The sequence below is a fragment of the Larus michahellis genome, chromosome 8, assembly GCF_964199755.1.
Source record: "Larus michahellis chromosome 8, bLarMic1.1, whole genome shotgun sequence".
Lineage (NCBI taxonomy): Eukaryota > Metazoa > Chordata > Aves > Charadriiformes > Laridae > Larus > Larus michahellis.
Window position 1 is genome coordinate 25,184,146 of NC_133903.1, and position 22,304 is coordinate 25,206,449.

General features: G+C 55.8%; 1 protein-coding gene across 1 annotated transcript in view; it reads right to left on the reverse strand.

Annotated features, from left to right (window-relative positions):
* Positions 1-22,304, reverse strand: part of LMX1A (LIM homeobox transcription factor 1 alpha) — a 46,179-nt gene extending 23,875 nt beyond the window's left edge. The window contains exons 1-3 of the mRNA XM_074598515.1: positions 22,271-22,304; positions 21,857-21,972; positions 21,072-21,258 (exon numbers count right to left, since the gene is read on the reverse strand). Of these exons, the coding sequence (XP_074454616.1) occupies positions 21,072-21,258; positions 21,857-21,932 (263 nt within the window). The 5' untranslated portion in view covers positions 21,933-21,972; positions 22,271-22,304. The remainder of the gene's footprint in view (positions 1-21,071; positions 21,259-21,856; positions 21,973-22,270) is intronic.

The following is a 22,304-nucleotide window of genomic DNA, read 5'->3' on the forward strand; positions in this document are numbered from 1 at the left end:
TCAGCCTCCGGAGAGGGGGGAAAATGACGGATAAAAACAGCCTTTCCCAGTGGCATCCGTGCGAAGGGGACTCCGAGCCTCCAAAACGTGCCCCGGCCCCTCCACGAGCTGCATCCCGAGCACCTCCACACCTCTTCCAGAGACGTCCCTGGTGGCTTGCAAATGTGGACATTGTATTTCTCTGCTCCTGTTTCCCAGGAAAAAAATATCCACATCGGGTGCTCCCTGCCTCTGGGAATGGTGGTCCCTAAAGCCGGGCGGGATGTGACCCACTGGGCAGGGGTGGTGGACATGGTGACGGATGCAGCACACCCGGACACCGTGCCTTGATTTCTATAGCATCTCCACTCCCTCAGGTGCCTCCACTGTCCCTGGAAGTCCTCTGCGGGATGCAGAGGTGGGAAAGGACTTGCTCAAAGCCACAATACGGCAGTAATGTCACCCCAGGTCACGAGGCCATGTATTCGCAGGCAGAAAGCCAAAGCCTGCCCGAGAGCCTGCACCTGCTCGAGTCCACTCTGTGACAGCCTGTGGGGAAGGAGCCCGTCAGGAGGAAAACCATCTGAGCATGAAGCGAGTCCAAATCAAAGCAACACGGGAGCCCCTGGTTCGGGAATCAACCACTGAGCAAGTCTCCCTGCTTACTTCCACAGTGTGTTACTACTGAAACCTAACAATGTCACCTGCCAACCCATTGAACACCTCCCAGGGTGGTATTCAATAAGACAAAGAGTGACCTGTGTGTCACCATCATGGAAAAGTGCCTCCAAGCCACCTCCTGAAGAGGGAGAAAGCAGGGGACTCACTTCTAGCACACAGGGCAAAGCAGCCTCCCCATCCTTGGGGCCATCACAAGGTACTTCCCACCTCTACCTACACATCGCCAGAAATCACCTACGAGCCTGAGTAAAACTCACCTCCAGAAGAATATTCCCAGTTCCCCAGGGCTGGCCGTGCCACTCTGGGGAGTTTCTCACTGGTGAAAAGGTGAAGCCGAGACCTCGCATGAAAACTGCGGGGAGAAACCCGGCAGCGCTGGGTTAAGCAAGACCCTGCAATCTGGCCGCGGGGTGTTCGCCTGTGCAATCTCGGCTTTGCAACGGGTTCGAAGGTCCATTAAACAAAGCGAGACAGAAAATTGGATGCCGGCGTCTGCTCTGTGGAGCGAGAGCCGCCCTCCTCCAAGCACATCTCGCCAGGGCCTCCTGAATTTCTGTTCCTCCCTTTCTAAAGGACAATAAAGACAAACCCCAAGCTCAGACCCAGATCAAGCACAACCTCACACTTACTGGGGAATGACCAGCACTGGAGTGAGCGGTAGGAATGAAGCACGGTCCTCGCATGGACCTTTCCGCCCCCATTTCCACACCCAGCTGGATTTAGGGCTTCTCAGCTGGGGTGGGACCCTTTTGGGTAAGAAGAGAAAAGGCTCCAGGGTGGATCCTGCCATTTCCTATTCCAGGAAGGCCAGAGCCGCTTTGAACTCTGTCCTGCTGGAGAGAGTGAGATCTGGAGATGCAAAAACACAGAGCCCAACAGAATCACGGAATCACAGAAAAGTTGATCCCTTCAGGGTTGGAAGGGACCTCTGGAGACCATTCAGTCCAACCCCCCTGCCAGAGCAGGGTCACCCAGAGCAGGTGGCACAGGAACACGTCCAGGCGGGTTTGGAATGTCTCCAGAGACGGAGACTCCACCACCTCTCTGGGCAGCCTGTGCCAGGGCTCTGCCACCCTCAAAGGAAAGAAGCTCCTCCGCATGTTGAGATGGAACTTCCTATGGTCAAGTTTGTGCCCGTTACCCCTTGTCCTGTTGCCGGGCACCACTGAAAAGAGCCTGGCCCCATCCCCCTGACACCCACCCTTTCAGTATTTATAAGCGTTGATAAGATCCCCCCTCAGTTATCTTTTTTCCAGACTGAAGAGACCCAAATCCCTCAGCCTTTCTTTATGAGAGAGGTGTTCCAGTCCCCTCATCATCTTGGTAGCCCTTTGCTGTCCCCTCTCCAGCAGTTCCCTGTCCTTCTTGAACTGGGGAGCCCAGAACTGGACACAGCACTCCAGATGCAGCCTCACCAGGGCAGAGCAGAGGGGGAGGATGACCTCCCTTGACCTGCTGGCCACACTCTTCTTGATGCCCCCCAGGATGCCCTTGGCCTTCTTGGACACAAGGGCACATTGCTGCCTCATGGTCATCCTGTTGTCCACCAGGACTCCCAGGTCTCTTTCCACAGAGCTGCAACACGCTAATCCGGATTTACACTTTCCCCGGTGTCAAGCATGGCCATCCTGAAAACATCACCGACCCATGCATGTACCAGGTGGTTCCACGACAGACGGACAAGCCGGGAGTGACGTGCTACGCCGACACCAACGGGCAGCTGAATATCAGCCACCAGATTTCATCTTTTAAGCACCAGCGCCTTGCCCCAGGCAGCCAGTGAGACTATTATTAAGGCTGGAGGCAGCCTGGCCGCTGACTGCTTTCCCTGCAAGCGCCGCCCCATGAAAGGATACGCAACTCCCACCGCGGTACCCCTCATCGCATAGATATTGGATTTGGGAAATACTTTTCCACTACAGGCAAAACACTTTTTTTTTTTTCCCCCCCACCATGCCTGCCCTTTCAAACGAGAGTGGTTTAACACTGTTTGCCGAGCTGTTCCCCGGCTTTTTGTGGCAGGCACCGTCTCCAAACCTCTGGGGAAAAACCCAACACATACCCCAGACAGTAAAAAGCAGATCTGTCACCCTACAGCTCGCCCAACCCCATGCCTCCAGCACAGGGGGAGCACGAGGAAGAGCAAACCAGCGGAGGTAGCAAGCAAATGAAAGGCACTGCTGGAGTGGGGAGGCAGCAAACAGCCCCACGCGCCAGCATCTCCCTGTGAAATAGCTCAGCAGCCCCATCCACGGGCTGGGGAATCGTCAAGGAGGGGCTGGGGCCCCCGAGAAACCTGCCAACAGCTTTAGGACAGCCCATGGCAGGAGCGGGGAGTGGGATATATACATCGGGGCAGATTGTGAAAGCATGACAGGACACCAACTCCCCTGCTATCGCGGCTAAAAGTCCTCCTGAATCATAGAATCACAGAATGGTTTGGGTTGGAAGGGACCTTAAAGATCATCTAGTTCCAACCCCCCTGCCCTGGGCAGGGACACCTCCCACCAGACCAGGCTGCTCAAAGCCCCATCCAGCCTGGCCTTGAACACCTCCAGGGATGGGGCAGCCACAGCTTCTCTGGGCAACCTGTTCCAGTGCCTCACCACCCTCACAGGGAAGAATTTCTTCCTAATATCCAATCTAAATCTCCCCTCTTTCAGTTTGAACTATTACCCCTCGTCCTATCGCTCCACTCCCTGATCAAGAGTCTCTCCCCATCCTTTCTGTAGCACCCTTCAGGTTCTCTCAGCCTGTCGTCACAGCAGAGGGGCTCCAGCCCTCGGATCATCTTCATGGCCTCCTCTGGACCCACTCCAACAGGTCCATGTCCTTCTTGTGCTGAGGGCTCCAGAGCTGGACGCAGTACTCCAGGTGGGGTCTCACCAGAGCAGAGCAGAGGGGCAGAATCACCTCCCTTGACCTGCTGGCCACGCTTCTTTTGATGCAGCCCGGGATGCGATTGGCTTTCTGGGCTGCAAGCGCGCACTGACGGCTCATGTTGAGGTTCTCGTCCACCAGCACCCCCAAGTTCTTCTCCTCAGGGCTCCTCTCAAGCTGTTCTCTGCCCAAACTGTATTTGTGAAGCATCCCCCTGAGCTGGGGTGAGCTCAGCGGAGGCACAGGACTGCCCAGGACACCCACGCCAAAGCTGCAAAGTGCCCAGGAGCTACTGCAACAGGTGCTGGATGCAACGGGCACCTTCCACCCAGCGCCAACAGCCCCATCCTGGGCTGCTCCTCCAGGAACTGCTGCGGCTTTACAACGCATCTTTGGATGTAACAGGACTCTGTTTTGCTCCCTAACATCGCTCGTTATTGCAGCGTGTAAAACAAACCCTTCGATAATCTCGTTTTCCAGGTTGTAAACTCCCCCGTCGGTCACTGGGATAAGGACGCACAGGGGCCTCGCCTCACCACCCTATGTTTCTAATGATCTCAAGATCCTCAATGGGGAACCGTGCCCAGTTTCTGCAAACTATTATCTAATCTAATTCCCTCCATCCCATTACTTAAGGATTTACAACACACAACCTCCCCTGAAATGGTTTCTGGTAAATTCTTTGAAAGCTCTTCTGGTCCTCACATCATTGTCAGGGTCAGCCACGCATTAATGGCAAAGCATTTATGCGCTGGGTAACTCGTTCCCTGGCAAGCGAGTTTGTTTATGCCTTTTAAATTCAGGAAGCAATTAATAGTTGCCACAAAAGCAACGTGCTTCTCTTGGGCGAGGGCCATAAAGACCCGACTCGCCTTAGGGAATTCGGATGCCTCCGTCTCAGTAGATACCTTCCATGAGCATGGTGGTCGCAAAGTAAATGCTAATGCTGGATAACTGATGCGAGGAGATCTTCACACACTTGCTAAGCTGGAGAGCCATGACTTCCCAAGCCAGATCGAGGTGACCGTTTCAGGAAACAGCACTGCCAACATCAAGAAGTCAAACAAACACAAGACCTGAGCATCTTCCAGCTTTCCCTATAGCTAGAAAGCTGGAAGTGCTCCCTACTTCACAGAATCCTCTGACTCTGGGACCTCCAGCTTTAAAAACCGAAAAGTCACAGATAATGCTGTGGATTAAGCCAGACTCCCAGCAGAATCTGGAGATCTGATGGGGCATCCTGTAGAAAGTTGGAAAACCCCAGTCCCTGGAGCTCAGCATCCTCTGCTCACACCAGAAACTCCAGTCCCCAGAGCCAGCATCCTCTGCTCACGCTGAAAACCCGGTCCCCAGAGCCCAACATCCTCCATTCACGCCAAAAAAAACAGTCCCTAGAGCCCAACATCCTCCATTCATGCCAAAAAAAACAGTCCCTAGAGCCCAGCAACCTCCGCTCGCGCTGAACAACTGCAGCACCTGGAAAGCGGAGGCAGAAGCATCCACCCCACGGTGCTTCCTCCTTCCCAACTGGCACAGGCACCTCTCAGGGAGAGAGGATCCACTCACTGCCTCCCACTAAAAACATCAGCTGGCTGCGGGGCTCCCCGGCTTTTAGGAGACCAGTTCCCTTTCCACACTGGCCCCCTCGCAGCCATGAGAAAGCAATGATTTCCAGGCATACCCCTCTGCGCTAGACTTCAACCAGCTGCAGACAGGCCCGTGCATATCCTCTTCCTAATCCTTCATGCGCGATCCCTAGACAGTCCCTGGCTTTTATTATTTTCTGGCAGAAGAGAGCGCTGCGTTAACCCCCCTGCACGGGCTGCAGCCCGAGCATCTCTCAGCACATCCCAGCCTGGGACCAAATCACAAACGAAACGTTTGGAGAACTGGCGAGGGCCGATTGCCTATTAATATTTTAAACCTCCGCTAATTCTTATTTAATGACCTGTCCGAAAAGTCCCTTCTAATTGCTTGATACAGTGACAGGCCTAAAACATTTATTTATTGATAAATAAAGACCACGGGAGGCTCTTCCCATGGGGATGGCCGTGCTTTCCTGTGAGGAAGGCAAGGGCAAGCGGCAGCATCGCTGTGATGGTTGTCCATCGAGACAAGAACGCTGAGCTCCTCATCTCTGCCAGCAAACCCATCCCTGCACAGCAGTTCTCCTCAGGGATACAAGATGAAGTCCTTACTGGGAGATATTTTAAGGCACGGAGAGCAAGGGAATATTGTCTATGTGCATGCTGGAAGCTCCTGTCCTTAGCATGATGCTGTAAAACTCACAGGGGATGGAGCCACACCTGATGCACAGGCTCCGGAGAAGGAATGGCAGTTTCCAGAGGTGGAGACAGCACGTGAGAAACCCTCTCGGGGTTGCAGGACAGATGCAGGGAGGGTTTGCGTCCCAGAGCCATGCCGAGCACAGGAGCACACCCTGCAAGGGGAGATCCCAAGGTGCGGGCTGCAGCCTCACCGTCTGGGAGCAAAATGGCCTCCATCTCCAAGCCAGAGCTCCCGTGGAGGCTCCCAGGAGGGAGCAGAGCCCCGCGAGATGGCTCAGTGGCCAGGCGAGGCTGCAGCCAGGAGCTGCCCCTCTGTCCCCGAGCTCCGCGTTGACCTTGAAACGCAGGGCGGGCGGCTGCCATCACCGGCATCATATGATCCGTTACAAAACACGGCGGGCTCTACTTAGAGGTTACACGCCACAGGACAAATTTAACACCCGAGAGCGTTCCCGATCCCACTGGAAGAATTCCTGGCAGGGGCTCAGTAATCGCCCACTACTGTAAGTGGCCAAGTGCCATCGCATCGGTTCGGCTCCAGACACACGAGGACCTCATTCCTTATTTCTGACGGGAGAGATGCTTCGGCCGATGGATGACACCATGCAAGATGATGAATCCCCCAGCAGCAGGCGTGCCTTGAAGCAGAGTGTAAAGGCAATCTGGGAAAGATGCTGTTCCCAAAAGCCTTCACTTGTTTGAGAAAGGTATTCAAGGGCTGCAATTAAGAAGTTGCATTGAAGGTAGCCTGACCGTGCCGGTAGGAGGTTCATGAAGAGATCCTTGGGGAGAATGATACTCTGGTGGACATCATAAGAACAAGCAGATGGAATGGAGGCATCCGCAAAGGATGCCCAGTCCACAGAGGCCAATGTCTGGGGACTTCCCAGCCCAGCCATGAGAAAGAAAGACTCAAAGCCAGGACAAATTTTCCCTGCTGCCATCAAAATGCCTTTACACAAGCTCTTCCAGAGCCACGCTGGCTATTTTCAGAGGTGGAGCGGGCAGATGCTGCTCTAAAGCAGAGCCCGGGAAAGGCACAGGGCCTCTCCCAGCAGCGGATCTGGTCCCAGCTCAGCAGCGAGCCAGACCCTGCCGCTCCCTCCTCCTCCTCCTCTCCTTCCCTTTCCTCTCGACTGGCCCCAGCCCCGCGTTTCTGGAGCGGCAAGAGTCAGCTCTGCCGATGCTGCTGAGGGGCCCCGAGCCAGCTCTGGCTATAACCTCGGGATGAAAACATCAGCTCTGAAACACAGCAACGGGAAAAACAGACAGGCGGACACGTGTGCACGCATGAGGACTCCCGTAATCGGGAGAGCTCCCATGTTAGCAGCGAGCTTTGTGGTAACGGGCGATTTGGGGTACCTGCTTTGATCCCCAGGCTCTGATTGCAGGGAAGGGGGGGATGCTGTGCTTGGTTAGGGTGGGCTCACGGCGAGCAGGATGGACAGCGTTTCCTTACAGCCCCTGTGAAGACAAACCCAGGACCCGCTCCTCCCAATCCGGTTTGCCCTCCAGTCCACACCGAGAGCCCGGCACTGCCCCAGACAGGATGCTTACGGGAGAAGAGGAGCATCGCAGGTGGGGATGCTCAGAGGGGACCGCGCTGGGTCGGGCTGCGGGTGCCCCCAGCACCTGACGCAAAGAAAAGACCACGTCGTGAGCGCCAGCGTGGAGGCGATGGAGCCGGCTCAGAGCAGCGACAAGACGACAGAAAACATCGTCGGGCCAGCAGCTATTTTTATCGGCAAGGACCAACACTTAATACTCTCCTATCTCCCACAAAATGTCACTTGAGCTCCGGCAGAAAGTTTACACCGCTCGCAGACAAGGGCTGAAACCTGAGCACGTAATCCCTGCTCCAGTCAAAAGTTTTAGTGGGATTCGCAGCGTCTGGACAGGGGAAGATGAGAAAAAAAACGCTTTCCCCTGAGAAATGATGACGGGACAGGCAGGTCCTCTCCTGGCACCGCGTCCCTCTGCAGGGTCACCCTCCACATCTGCAGGACACAAGGGACCTTGCAGGCTTTGGGACTATGGTGTGGTCTCCCTGCAAGCAAAACTGGACTTCAGCTAACCTAAAGGGGTCTTCAAAAGAGGGGGGAATGGGGGAAGCGAGGCTCTCACCACCCTCCTCGCTAATCGCCATAGCCCCCGGGCAGATGAAGGGCCGAGGCGCGGGGTGGGTTGGGCAGAGCCTGCAGGAGGGCTCTGCAGCACGTCAGGGCAGGGTACCCCATCCAGACGCCACTGCCACCCCTCTTGGCAATTCCCCCCTCGCCACTGAGCAGCTCTAATTACTTCAAACACCATCTCTCCGCCACCCCCCATCCCCTCCCACCCCCTTCCCTCTCCTTCCGAAGCCTGGACCCAGACACGCCTGGGGCACCAGGAGCAGAAGCTTCCCTCACTTAATAAAGGCAAAGTAGAGCAATGCCGTTATTAACAGCGGCCTGCCCACCGCCTCCCCCGCCCCCATCCCATCCTTGCCAACAGCGGGAATATTGCACCGGTAATCCCGGGGGAGCACCCTGGTGCTGCCCCGACAGCGGATGCAATAAAGTGGCCCCTCCAGGCCCCAGCGCTGCCCTTTTATATTGCAGTGAATGTAAATGCCAGCAGGACCCTCCCCCAGCCCCCCACCGCCCTCACCTAGCAAGCAGCATTTAGTATCCAGGATGGATGGGTGGGTGGATGGATGGATGGAGACCCCCTTCCCCAGACAAGCACGGGATAGCTGGGCTTTAGGACAGCATCCTCCAGAGGGCTCTTCCCAGGGAGGGGGTGATGGCGGGGGCAAAAAAAAAGTAGGGACCAAAAAGCTCCAGGCTGGGACTGAGCCACGGTAAAACACGCTGCGACATGATGGGAAGATGTCAGGTGCGCTCAGAAAATTAGGGTACCGCGTTAAGGGCTTACACAGAAACTTGTAGGGGGTGCATTTTTGCTGGGGATGAAAGGCACCTTGGAGCCGCCCCCCAACCACCCCTAGGCGGCTTTTTTTTATTTTTTTTTTTTTTTTTTCCTCCACGTCACGCTGCCTTTTTTAAAATTAAAATGTCTGGCCAAAGCTGTTGGGACGGAGGCGCAGGCGAGGAAAGGACCCAGCGGAGGACGGAGCTGGGCGAGCCCCGCTGGGATCCGCAGCCCCCGGGAACGGCAGCGGGATGCTGAGGAAAGGGGCAGGGTTTCCCAGCAGGATGCACAGCAACCCAGCGCAAGCAAATAATGGATATTGACGGGGAAAACCAGCTCCACTAGCCCCAGAAATCTTCTCTTACAGCAAGGAGCGGGGTAAAACCCCTGGGGAATATACTGTAGAGGCAAAACCCACATTCTTGAGATGGCTGGGAAGTGATCGCATCTATCTCCCCTCCATCTCCCCTTTCTAAGATCCATTTCTGAAGCATCACCGGCCAAGAAACTTCGGTTGATTGGACGTGATTAAAGCAAAACAAACACACATGCAAAAAAATAAAAAAATAAAAAATAAATCTCATAGCTGAAACTTGAATGGTGTCCACAAACATCTTGCATGTTTTCAAGGACACTGAGAAAATACACATTATTTTTTTTTCCTCCCCTTTTTGTGGTCTTTAAAAAAAACCGAAATAAAACCCCCCCAAAAAACACCCCAAGGGAAAAAGTCATTTAGAACTACTTAGGAAACACAAAGCATAAAAAAGCCTATAATTATTTCTCTGCCAAGGGCTTGTCAGTTTGAAAATCCCTGCTCTTGAACCACTAATCCGTATGGAGAAGAAAAAAAAAAAAAAAAAAAAAAGTACAGCTTCGGCAGGATGCGCTGCCGGTTGACTTTTGCTGCACTTTTCCAGCACGAAGGCACTAAAGGGGAGGAAGAGGAAGATGTAGATTTGGGGTTTGTTTCATTAGCGCCTTTCACCCACTATGTGCCCAAATGAGCTTCCCTGGACAACCACGGAGACCTGCAAAGCATCGCCCTGAGGTGAGGCCAGTGGCCACTCTGCGTGAGAACAGTGCTCCGGGGAGGGAAGGACCAAGGCTGATGTTTGGAGGCAGAAGTGCCTGAAACAGGAGAAATAAATCAGTTTGAGGTGGGGGTATACGTACTTTTAAAAGCCAAGGATTCAGAGAGTTCCTGGGATTTTTGTTATGCGGTTGGAAATAGCATAAAGACATTATTGGCAGGGAAATCGCACTTTTTTTTTTTTTCCCTGGAGGACGGAGATGGGCCATCCCAGTAGAGCAGAGCGGATTTGGGTGCTCTGGTTTAGCAGCCAGATTCATCACTTCGTGTCACCCTGCCTGGATAAGGATGGGCGGCATCAGTGCCTCTGAACTGGGTTGGCCACGAAGAAATGGTCCCACAAACCCAGCTGTGTCCCCACATGTACCCCAGCACCAAAGCATTGACCGCGTTTCTTCCATCGTCACTCCAGCCATAAAGAGCTGCAGTTTCACCACGAGATAAGAGGAGAAAGATGAAGCGCTGGGAGCGGGCAGGAGCCCAGCGCGCTCGGCCAGAGGTAGTTCCCACTGCAAACCCTCGCCATGAAACTAAAAATGGGATCTTGTGGAGATTCACAACGCAGCACATCTGGGGAGCGAGCACTTCTCCCCCAGCCCAACACTGTCGAACTGCTCAGGGTCTCGGCTCCATGTCTCATCCCGCCAAAAAAAGGTGCGAAGGTGAATTTGGTGCTGCGGAGGAAACTCAGGAAAGACCTCGCCAAGGGCACAGGCACTTTGGCTCTCGCTAGGACCCATTCAAAGGCTGCCAGTGTGGGCAGGCCACCACCCCTCCCCAGCCTGGAGCATCTCCGGTGGGTGCTGCGAGAAGCGTGTGACACCAGACGGAGCAGGTGAGCCACCTGGATCCCACTGCTCCCTGGCACCCATCCATCAGCACTGCCCGGGTTCGGAGCTGCAGAGCAGAGGGCGTCCGTCACACACACGCAGGGCCCTTCATCCATCTCGGATGTCCTCTCCCATTACTTTCTCCTAATCCATCTCCATAACACAACCTTCCATCAACGTGAGTTTTAATGTCCTCGAGGTAATGCATGCAGGAAGCCTCTCCTCCTTTCTGGTTAACCCTCCTTCCTAGGGCCAGAGCTGAAACAAGCTCAGACTCAAGAGCTCAACCTATAACACTTTAAGCTTCATTAAACTTTTAAGCCGGTCTGTTGAGGTTGCTCTTTCAGCCTTTCATAATTACGGATGCAGAAGGAAGGAGCAACAGTCACCTGAGCAGGCATCAAGAAGATTCAAACACTTAATGGCTTTCCTAACCAAGCTCCCACGTCCTCATTGCTGTTTAAAAGGATCTGCTCAATACCACTGCAGCGCTCTGCCTGGCAGTGGAGATGCTGAGATATACATAATTCATATTTTGTTCTCCATCACCAACCCAGCTGGCCACCCATTTGGCACGAGCGAGGCTCAAGACACATGAGCCTGAGCCATCCCACCACACTGGAGACCGCAGATGCCCAAGTCAAGAGGATGGTTGAGTTCACGGACTCGGTTCGGGTGAGCAAAGGGCTCTCAGGTCTCCCTCCAGCCAAGAACCTGGAGTTCAGCTTCTCCATCGCACAGTTCAGACCTTGAGTTGGCTGAACCGTGTGCCCCAGAGGAGTCTCCCCACTTCAACCCTTGCAGGAGCCTACAGAAAGTGGTCCGCAACCAGGGAGGAGACTGCTGCCCTGTCCTCAACACCCAGCACAGGGCTGAGGTCCTGCGCACCCGACGCGCACGCAGCACTGCTGACATTCTCTCCTCTCCTGCTGCCTGGAGGGTCCCCTCTAAGATCAGTGATGGGAAAGATGCCCCAGAAGTGTGTTGTAGGGCAGTCCCACACAGAAGTTGTTGGGCAAGAGTTTTAGGGTTGTGCAAATATCCATCTCCACTATCAGCACCTGTGAATTTGGGTCACTAGCCTGGAGAAGAGAAGGCTCCAGGGAGAACTTAGAGCCCCTTCCAGTACCTAAAGGGGGCTACAGGAAGGATGGGGAGGGACTCTGGATCAGGGAGTGGAGTGATAGGACAAGGGGTAACAGTTTTAAGCTGAAAGAGGGGAGATTTAGATTGGATATTAGGAAGAAATTCTTTCCTGTGAGGGTGGTGAGGCACTGGAACAGGTTGCCCAGAGAAGCTGTGGCTGCCCCATCCCTGGAGGTGTTCAAGGCCAGGCTGGATGGGGCTTTGAGCAGCCTGGTCTGGTGGGAGGTGTCCCTGCCCAGGGCAGGGGGCTGGAACTGGGTGATCTTTAATGTCCCTTCCAACCTGAACCATTCTGTGATTCTATGAATTTATTCATTCAACAGCATCAAAATCACCCCTGTGGAGGCAATTGCAAACATTTGCCATGTTGCTTTTCCCTCCTCCTGTTTAGACACATTACTGCAGAGCTTAGCAACATTTTGCATAGCTGAGATGCTGTTTTCCAGGAATAAAGACTTAACAGAGCTGGCAAATGCCAGAAATTTTGACAACCAAAGCATCCCTATGTTCTTCTGATGGCAGGGGTTGGAGGGAAGAAGTGACAATACCGACTCTTTCAAATAAAAAAATGCCGCAGCTGAGAACTGTCTTCAGGTCCCTTAACCCATTTCTCTCCCCATTCCAAATTTTTTCCTGCCAAATGCTTCCCTGAGCTTTCAATAGCAAAAATTCCCGCCTCCCTCTTCCTGTTTAGCTGCCTTGGGCGATGCTATGCAGTGAAAAATCAACTTATAATATGTCTCCTCTGGCCCCAGGTGGGGAAGGAGCAGCCGTCGGTAGACACAGGCTCCAGGTTCATCCAAGGAGCTCTGCAGCACAGAACCAGAGGAGAGGATGCACGCCCCAAAGAGACGAAACACATCCAAATGGTCCCGAAGAAACCTTTTCTCCAGGAATCGCCCTTGCCTCTTGTTGTGCTTTTAAGATCCCACTTCGCTCCCTCGCAGGGCAGGGGACCTTGCCCGGAGGGATTTCGGGGGCTCGCTGCCCCACCGTGATGGTGGTTATCATTCCAGAGGAACAGACGTACCAGGGGGGAGATTTTGCACGGTGGCAGCGGGGGTGGAGGACAATGGGCCGACGAGTGATGGTCGCGTGAAAAGGGATTTGTTCCGCTGTCAAGGACAGAAAGCTCTCCCCAAGAGCAGCCTTAGGAAATGAAGGCTACAAGGGAAGGAGAGGGGTAGGGAGTGGCGAGAGACAATATACGGAGGATGGCGACAGGGGGACAGCTGGCAAGGATCAATGCTGAGTCCTGATGGGCTCGCAAAGCACAAGTACCAGCCAAGGGAGCCTCCTCCGGCGTGCTCTGCCCTTTGAGGCATTTGCCCCAAGGAAGAGCGGGATGCCTCGGCGCAGGGAAAACCTTTTGTCTGCGGCCACGGAGCCCCAGTGACTCCTCGGATGAGGGGAAGCGTCGCTGCGTGCTGGGATGTGCTGGGATACAGAGGAGAGCTGTTCTCCTTAAACAACGCCCGGGAGAAGCTGGTATCTCTGCAGCACAACCTCTCGGTCACCTTTGGTCAAAGGCAGCCCGAGGTGGAACACACGAAAGCAAACATGACACAAATTAGGCAAATCTGGAGAGAGACTGAAAATTCCTGCCCAGCCTTCAAACTCCCCCAGCAAGGTGCTCAAAGCACTTGCGATGATGAATGAAGCCTTTTTTAGCTATATTATAGAATCAGAGAATGGTTTGGGTTGGAAAGGACCTTAAAGATCACCTAGTTCCAACCCCCTGCCATGGGCGGGGACACCTCCCACTAGACCAGGTTTCCAGCTCCATTTCATGGGTGAAGGAGCCAAGTCTCAGCTCTTTTCCCTGCGTGCAACCTTGGACCATCCCAGTCAAACCAGCCACCGAGTGCAGACAACCTGAATCCAGCCACAGGATCGTGGAAACGCTAAGCCTCTACTGAACGCAGTGCAACATGAGCAAATAAATTGTTTGCACTGAACACAACGTGATTTCAGCCCTACATGGAGAAACGCACACGCCACCCTCCCAAAAAATCCAACCTTTGGGGGAGAAAATGCCATTTTCAGATAGCCGGCCTACAAAACACGGAGCACCTGAAGCATCCACGATAAGCTGAAGAAATGGGTCTTTCGTTAATGAGATCCCAGCAAAACAGATAGGCAAGAAGATACAAAGCCCCCCCAGATAACCAGAGACCAGTGCCACCAGCCCGACGCTGCGCCCTTGCTGCCAGCACAGCCCTGGCACGGCACCGCTCTGCCTGCCGCACGCCTTCCGCAAAAGCTTCGGGATCTGGCTGTCCATAAATATTTGGGGTGGGGAGCCAGGGATTACAGAACTCCTCTCCTGGGCAACCAAGGTTCGATGATCTTAAAAAAAAAAAAAAAAAAAAAAACAAAAAAACAACAAAAAAAAACACAAAAACAAACAAACCCCCCCCCACACAACAAAACCCAAACTGAGCTGCAATGAGGTGCCTGCGGGTTTCACAGAGACGCACGGGACAAGCCGGGCGCATCCATTGCCCCCGAGGACCAACAGCACCAGGAGAAGATACGTGGGGACAATCCGGCTTCCTTCTGCCCAGGCAGGACTCCTTTCAGGTTAAAAGTACCAAGGAACAAAATACAAAGTTAGCATACCACGGCTGTAGGCTTTCACACACGTCTGCGCAGTGTTTGCCACGTCAGGGAGCACCGTTAGTTCCGTTCCCCCCACCCCCCCCTTCTGAAATCTCTTACAAATACACAGAAATTCAAATTTCTCATGAAAACGCATTTATGGGGGAAAAAAAAAAAGAAAAATATTATTTTGGGTCAACCCCAGTATTTCATCCTAATAAAATCCAACTATTTTCTCCCTGCTTTAAAGCTATTCTTTACTCCTCTTACAGAGGAGATGCTTTATTAAATCGCAGGCAGAAGCAGAGTCCTCCAGCCCAGACGCCCCGTCCCCACCCCACATGTGCAGAGGGCACGAGCCAGAGATGAAACAGAGCACAAAAGGACAAACAGCATCTTGAGAAGAAAAATATCCGGGACGTGGGATGTATTGAGAACCCCTCCTTGGCTGCACACCCCAGGGTTCACCAGAATTGTGGAACCACGAATCCAGACCCAAACCTGATTTGAACCGTTAGGTTTTTTCCCCCCTCCTCAGCCAGAAGCAGGACTTGGACATTTGCGAGCAGAAGAGGGGACCACCCCTCACACCCCCCACCCCCAAAGTCCCTTTCCCCCCGCCTCCAAGGCAGAGGGTGCTTTGGAGTCCCCCCAGCCATACCTTGGGGCGAGTGTGCGGGAGCAGAGGCAGAAATGGCTGGGGGTTTGGGTTTGTTGGGGCCACCCCATGGCTGCCTGCAGGGATGGGGACAGCCAGCAGGGCTCAGCCTCCTGCCTGCCACGCTGCTCGGCCTTCGGCGCATCTAACACCCAAGACCACCAGCCTCTGCAAAACCGGCCGGGGATGACCACAGCACGGGGTTCAGACCCTGCCAGAAAGCTCTCCCGAGGAAGGACCGAGCAAGAAACCAAATTGCGAGCTCTCTAAAAAATCCACGGCTTGGCAAATCCCTGCCTGCGCCTGGCGGCTGCAAGCAAGTGAAGAACCGGCGAGGCGAGGGCTGGCGAGCCGGGGCAGGAGAGGACCCCAGCTGTCTCTCCAGCTGGTGGAGACAAAATTCTCCATCAAACCAAAACAAACCCCCCTTTCTTCCCCCGGACAATTTATTTTTGGTGCCTTCATTGGGATTGCAAAGATCTGAAGTGCTTCCCCCAGCTCCAAGTGCGCCGTCAGGGGCTCATCAGGGAGTACCATGCCACAGCGGGAGAAAAAGAATGAAAGGGGGGGGGGGGGGGGCGGAATCATTGTAGGTCCAAAATAAGATGGCAGAAGCCATGGAGAGTCCCAAGGATGCTCAGGTACTGGCTCTGCCGGCACTGACCCACAGCCTCCAGGGTCCCACCGCCAATGAGCGGGAGAAAGGGTGACCCCAAAGCCACCCCCATCCCCACCACAGAGGGACAGATGACGAGTATGTTCGGCTGCCTCGCTCCCAAGCTGCCAAACGTCGCTTCCTTCCAGGCCTTTCTACGAAACGTCAATTGTAAGACACAAATCTAATTAAGGGCAGAGAGAAGGGGGGCAAGACGCCAAATCTCGTCTCCGCTCCCTTTGGAAAGGGGCAGCCCCACGAGCGGGAGGACAGGGGGTGGCGGAGACGGGAGCAAGGCATATTTTGCTGGCCTGGCGTTTCCAGCGCGGATCCCGTGACAGCCTCCGTAACACCCCTCTCATTGCTGCATCCCGCTGCTTCCCCCCTTTCCCCCCACCGCTGGCGCAACTTAATAACAAAAAGCAAAGGGCCAGCATCTGGTGCCAGCCTGGCGGTACCCACCATCCCCATCCCTGGTGGGGATGAGACCAGATCCAGCTGCCCCAGAGCCGCACTCATCCCAGCCCGCAAAGTGTTGGCATGTTTCCTCCAGGAGCTGTGGGCAAGGGGGTGAAGTCAGAGAGGGGTTTGCTACAGGGGACGAGGTGCTGGGTGGGGACAGAGAGGAGGCAGGAAGGATGAGAAGTGCGAGAAGAAGAGGTTGAGGGATGGGGAAAAGAGAGACCAGGAAGAGGGACCAGCTGCCGCGTGCTCTGCTACCCCATCCCGGCCAGCCTGACTGTCCCCAAGTCCCTGGCCAGTTGGAGAAACCCAAGTTAGCACCATCATCTCCATAGGATTCCCTACAAGAAGGGAAAAGGACCTCCAGAGGACATGTTGCACCGTAGCTAGGCTGACCCATGGCTCTCTGGAGGGACCATTCTCTCCTATCAGCCACAAGAGGAGCAAAAAGTCCCATTTCTCCAGGCAAGAGAAGGCAAAGGATTGTGTATCGCCAGCAAAAAACTCCCCAGACCATAGGAAGTCTCAGGCTGGTGCAATCAGGCTGCCCTAAAGCGTCCGGCATCAGCATCACCTTATTCATTCAATCCGTTTGGGATTATCCCCCTCGCAACCCTTCCACAGGCTGGGGAAGCAGTGCCGCGGTTCGCAGCTAATTGCACAATTACATTCATTACCCACGTTAAGCAAGATAAACAGCCACCACGCTTCAAACCTCTGCCCGTCTCTCCTCTACAGCGACGGCAGCTGCCAGAGGAGCCTCCAGCAGGCGAGAGGAGGCCACGCTGCTCCAAGCTGGGCAGACCCCACCTTCCCCTTGGGCAGAGCCAGCCACGGTCCACTGGGACCACGCTGCTGGGGATCCAGCCTCATCCCTCACACAAAGATGCTGAGTGTGATTTTAAAACCCGACACCGATGGGTTTCTACACGCACGCTTTCTTCTGTGTGCGCTCAGAGCTTGGAAGGATTTTTATTAGTTTTTTTCCCTTCGCAGCTGGACGAGTCTCCTCCATTTAATTCACGGAGGAGGTGGCGGAAGAGGCACCCGCGCAACCCCACAAACTCCGGGAACAGAGGAGCTTTGCAATGACAGCGCAGAAGCTGGCAACGGCACAGAGCCATCAAGCCGTGCGAAGACAGGGCGAGCATCACACAACTGCCTCCCTCGGCCGGGGAGCCCGGCACGCCGGCGGTGGCTGGGGGGCCGCGGCCGCCCCTCCGCTGCCGGCGCCCCCCACATGCCAGGCCTGCTCCGAGATGTGCTGGCCATCTGCTCCTGCCAGCCGGGGCTGGGGCCGGGGCTCTGCGCCGTGGCTGGGGACGTGCCAAGCCGTCCCGCCGTCGCCACGCTCCCCAGCTGCGCCCCCCCGTCACGACCACACCGCTGACACCGCTCTCGGCCCCCGGTACCGGCCGGCAGCGTTCCCGCACGCCCACGGCATCGCCCATGGCATCGCCCGCCATGGGGCTTTGGGATGGGGATGTCCCTGCGGCAGGGCTTTGGGGTGGGGATGTCCCCGCAGCTCCAGGTCCTCCCTACAACTTGCCCCACTGCAAAACGCCTCTGGGCAAGTGGGGCTCAGCCATCCCCATCCTCCTGTGGATTTTGAACCCACAGGGCAGCCCCCTTGGTAAGCCCCGCTCTTCCCATCGCTCCCACCACCCCTCCCCATTTACGGCCAGGTTTGGCATCGCTCCCCCCACACACACCTTCCGCCAAACCTGCCACCACAAAAGCCCTTCCCCCTGGTCATCAACCGTGGGGGCCCCACAGCCAGGGTGCGTCCCGTCAGTCAGGGAGCCGGCCAGGGCGAAGCCTGAACCTTGTCATAGTTGAGACTTATCAGGTTTGGACAAGCGCCGGGGGCTGCCGCGAGATTCAGGATGTTCTGTAACGAACGTCCTCTGCCCCAAATAGATGCCGTCCCAGGGGCACGAGCTCGAGCGGTCCCTCCCCAGGAGCCCTCCCCACCAGCACGGGGGAAACCGGCCCAAGAGTGACCCCCCGCCGGCATCGTCATCCGGACCATCCACAGGTCCTGAGCCGCAGCCCAAGGGGATGCCGCGACCCAGCCCGACGTCCCCGGTCTTTAATCCGTCCCTCTCCAGGTCCTCTCCCAAGGTCTTCCTCTTTATGAATGACAAAAGAAATGTAAAACATCTGTTTTAATAAATGATTCCTCAATTTCTAGAGGCCGGCGAAGTCAGATGCTCCCTTAAAAGTGTACGTAACACTTTCCACGGGTGTATTTATAACTAAAGGCACAACTCTGCCATCTCACGCTCTGTCATTAACCCTCTGCAGCCTTGTTATAAACGCAGCTCAGAGTGCAAAGACACGCGTCCGAAAATACCGCACCTACTCATCTCTGGTAAAACATCCCAACAGACACCATCTGGAAGAGAAATCCCTTCTTTCCATTAAAAAAAAAAAAAAAAAAAAAGATAAGAACAACAAAAACCACCAACACCACAACTGGCAGGTAGGATCCCCACCACTTCCCCAACACCCCCAGCAGCAGCGTTTCGGACGCAGACCCCCCCATCCCTCCCACCCGGCCAGCACCGCCGTGCCGACGGAGAGGCCTCCGGAGCCCGGCTCCATTGGCGGGACCCCCGGTGCTGCGGGGAGGATCAGCTGCTTCACACCATCGTGCTGCGCAAAGGAGGGTCAGTTGCCCGCGATAATTAACCAGCTCTCGGCTCGAAATAATTAGCTCGGTACAAGAGCAGTGTGTTTCGCGCTGAAAGCCCCGGCATCAACACCGTGGCGGAGGCGGGCACAGAGCTCCTGCGCCCGGGGAAAGAGTTCAGCCCAAAGACAAGACGGATAGTTTGGGCAAAAAAAGAGGGTTTTCTGTTAAAAACAGTGTCATACATAAAGCTCTGCGGAACCAAAGGAAACAGCTCTTTGGGACTCTGCCTTGCGTCCCTGCTGTCCCCAGGTAAGGAGTCGCGCTGCCAGCACAGCAGAGAGCCCCGCTGGGGACAGGGAGGGAGCGGGGACATGGACCTGCAGCCCCGTACCAATAAAATAAAATAAAATAAAATTCAAGGGGGCAACGACGCGAGAGCAAGGGGCAGAGGGGTGCAGGAGGGGAAGAGGCCGGCAGCAGTTCAGGGCTAAAACCATCCCAGCTCCAGGAAACCGCCCGCCGCAGAGCCCGCTCCCCAGCTCGGGCAGAAGTCACCAACACAAACGCAGCCGGGAAATAACCAGGATAAACGGTGCCACTGCCAGAGCCTAGGAAATATTTGTGGAATAAATTCATTAATTTTTTTCCCCCCCTCACAATCATCCTGGTCCATCCCGACAGCGAGATGGGCACAGCAAGAAGCCAACTGCGGCACTGATTTCTTTCACGGCCAAGAGACAGAGGAGGAGGGTTTGGGGTTGGAGCCGGCTTCCAGCACTCCGAAGCCGCAGTCGAACACACAGAAGGTAAAACCCACGCATGCTGCAAGCTGGAAAGGCATTTCCGCAGCAATAATCACCCCAGTTTCCCCTTAATGCTCCAAACGAAGGCGCCGATAAAGCAGAAAATGCCAATTAAATTGTGTTGGAAGCATACAGGAACCAGTAGTGAAATTTCTATGGACAAACAAGCAGCGCGCCCAATCTCGACAAATTTTCACCTAAAAAAAAAAAAATAGCCCATAACGCAGCTCTCTTCCCTTCCACTCTCGCAGCAGCTAATTCTTCCGCTCTTTCGTAAACATTTGAAAACAAGGTCACGCGCACAAATTCTGCTTTCAATTTGCCTTGTATCCATAGTGATTAAACTCAGACCCACAATACGGGACTTAAAGGAAAAAAAAAAACAAAACAACCAACTTTAAAAAGGCCCAGAGCAGGGCTAGCCCCCGGCATGCTCGCCGAGCCGCCGAAGGCCAGGGACGAGAGCATCGCCGACAACAGTTTTCTCATAAAAACACCGACCTGGGAATTAAATCACGGGGGTCCAGCATCCATGCTATCGCCATAGTGAGGAATCCAGCCCCCCATCTACACCCTCCCTCAAGAAACAACCAGCCCGGAGGCAAAACAAATTTAACGGCTCCGAAACACCGGCCAGGGAACGGGGTCGGGCAGTGACGGCAAGAGCGGGATGAGCAGGAGAAAATGAAAGCAGCTGCCGGAGATGAGAAGCTCAACAGCCTTCTCCCCGTTCCCAATGGAAAGGTTTTTCTCTTAAAAAAAAAAAAAAGGAAAAGAAAAAAAGAAAAATAATTTTCTCATCATCTTTTCTTCCCCAGCCAAAGGGGAAGTGTTGGGGCTGGAAGCTTTAACCACCTACATCCAATTTCCTGCTCCATCACAGCCCCAGACGTGGGCAAAGCCTCCAGCCTGTGGCAGCAAACACTCTGAATTCAGCGGGGCCTTCCCTGGTCCCTTCTGAGCGCCTCAGTTTCCCCACCTGACCAGAGGGAGCAATAGCATTGCCTTGCCTGCGGGGATATTAGGAAAATATCCCCATCCAGGACCGGGACAGGGAGGATGTAACATTCTTCCTGCAGACGCCCAGTAGGAAAATAAAGCCAGAGGAGACGGGAAAATGCTTTGCCCCGTCCCTCCGCAGCCCCAGGTTTACCGGCTGTCTCACAGGCTCCTGACAAAAGGCTCCTAAATTCCCACGGCACAAAGCGAACACAACGAAACGCCTTGAAAAAAGGAGAAAACCAGGGGTGCGAGGAGGCTGCGGGGGGAGAAGCACAACTCACCACCCAGCACCCTCAGGGTGATGCCTTTCGGGACACACAGGGCAGGGAAAGAGGGGAGCTACAGGGGGGACACCGAGCCCTCCGGCCCCCCGCGCTTTCGGCAGGGTGCTGGGGTTTTGCGGGCGGTGGGAGCAGAGCGGGGCGAAGCGGGGGGCACTTACTTCTCGTAGTCCAGCTTGCAGTAGAGCTTCTTGTCGCGGTAGAAGCAGGTGGTCTGCAGGGGCTCCTTGCAGGACGCGCACTGGACGCACTGCTCATGCCACAGGCTGTCGTTCAGGCGCAGCAGGAACCGGTCCGAAATGACCCGCTGGCACCCTTCGCACACCGACTTGGGGGTCGCGGCTCTGCCTGCGGGGAAGGAGCCGGGGGTGGGTGGAGGGAGAGGGGGACGGGGAGACGGACGGGGCGAGGGATGGACGGAGGATCCCGCTGCTCCGGCTGCCCCCGCGCAGGCTGGTGGGTCGGGGCCGGGGGGTGTACGGGGCGCTGCTCCGGGATCCGAGGAGAACCCGTGCCTTAGGGGAGCTCCGGGAGGGGGACGTCGCCCCCAATTTCGTTCCTCTTGGAAAGGCGGCGGCGGAGCCGCAGCTCGGAGAGCGGGCGATTGTTTGAAACCGGTATTAAAACGAAGAAAGAAAAGAAAATAAATTATTTATTGTTCAACACGAAGGAAAGGCCTTCGTTGCACCGGGGGTTGGAGGGGGGCACACGCAATTTAATACAATCGCGGAACGAAACGGGAGCGGGGAAGGCGGGCGCCGGGGGCACCCCCCGGGCGAAGGGAGCGGCGCGGCGGCGGGCAGGGCGGCGGGCAGCAACGAGCCGGGGGGAAGCTGCCCCCGGGTCCCCCCGGTCCCCCGACCTCCCCCCTGCCCATCGCTCGGGGCCCGCCCGGCCGTGCCCACCCCCGGTCCCCGGGAGGGTCGAGCGGGGTGCCCCGACTTACCCATCAGGGAGGAGAAGGGGGCGGCGGGGTCCAGGGCGCTCTGCAAACTCTCCTCCATCTTCAGCCCGTCCAGCATGGTGGGAAACCGGGTCGGGCGAGGGGGCCGCGCCGCCCGCCTGCTAACACAGCCCGGACACGCCGTGCTCAGCCCCGGCCGCCGGCCCCGGCTGGGGCTTCCCCGCCCCGGCTGCTCGCCCGTTCCCGGGGCGCCCCCATCCCCTCCTCTCCCTCCCTCCCTCCCTGCCGCCGAGCGGGTGAACCCCCCACCCCGGGTTTCGCTGCCGCTGCCCCGGGCGGGCTCGCAGGGTCCCACCAGCCCCGCGGCCCCGACGTGGGGGGCGGCCGCCCCGAGGCCTCCCGCGGCAGCGGGACGGGAGGATGCGGGGCTGCCGTCGGTGGGGCTCGACCGCTTACCTGGGGCGGCCCGGGCGGTGCCTTCCTGCGGGGA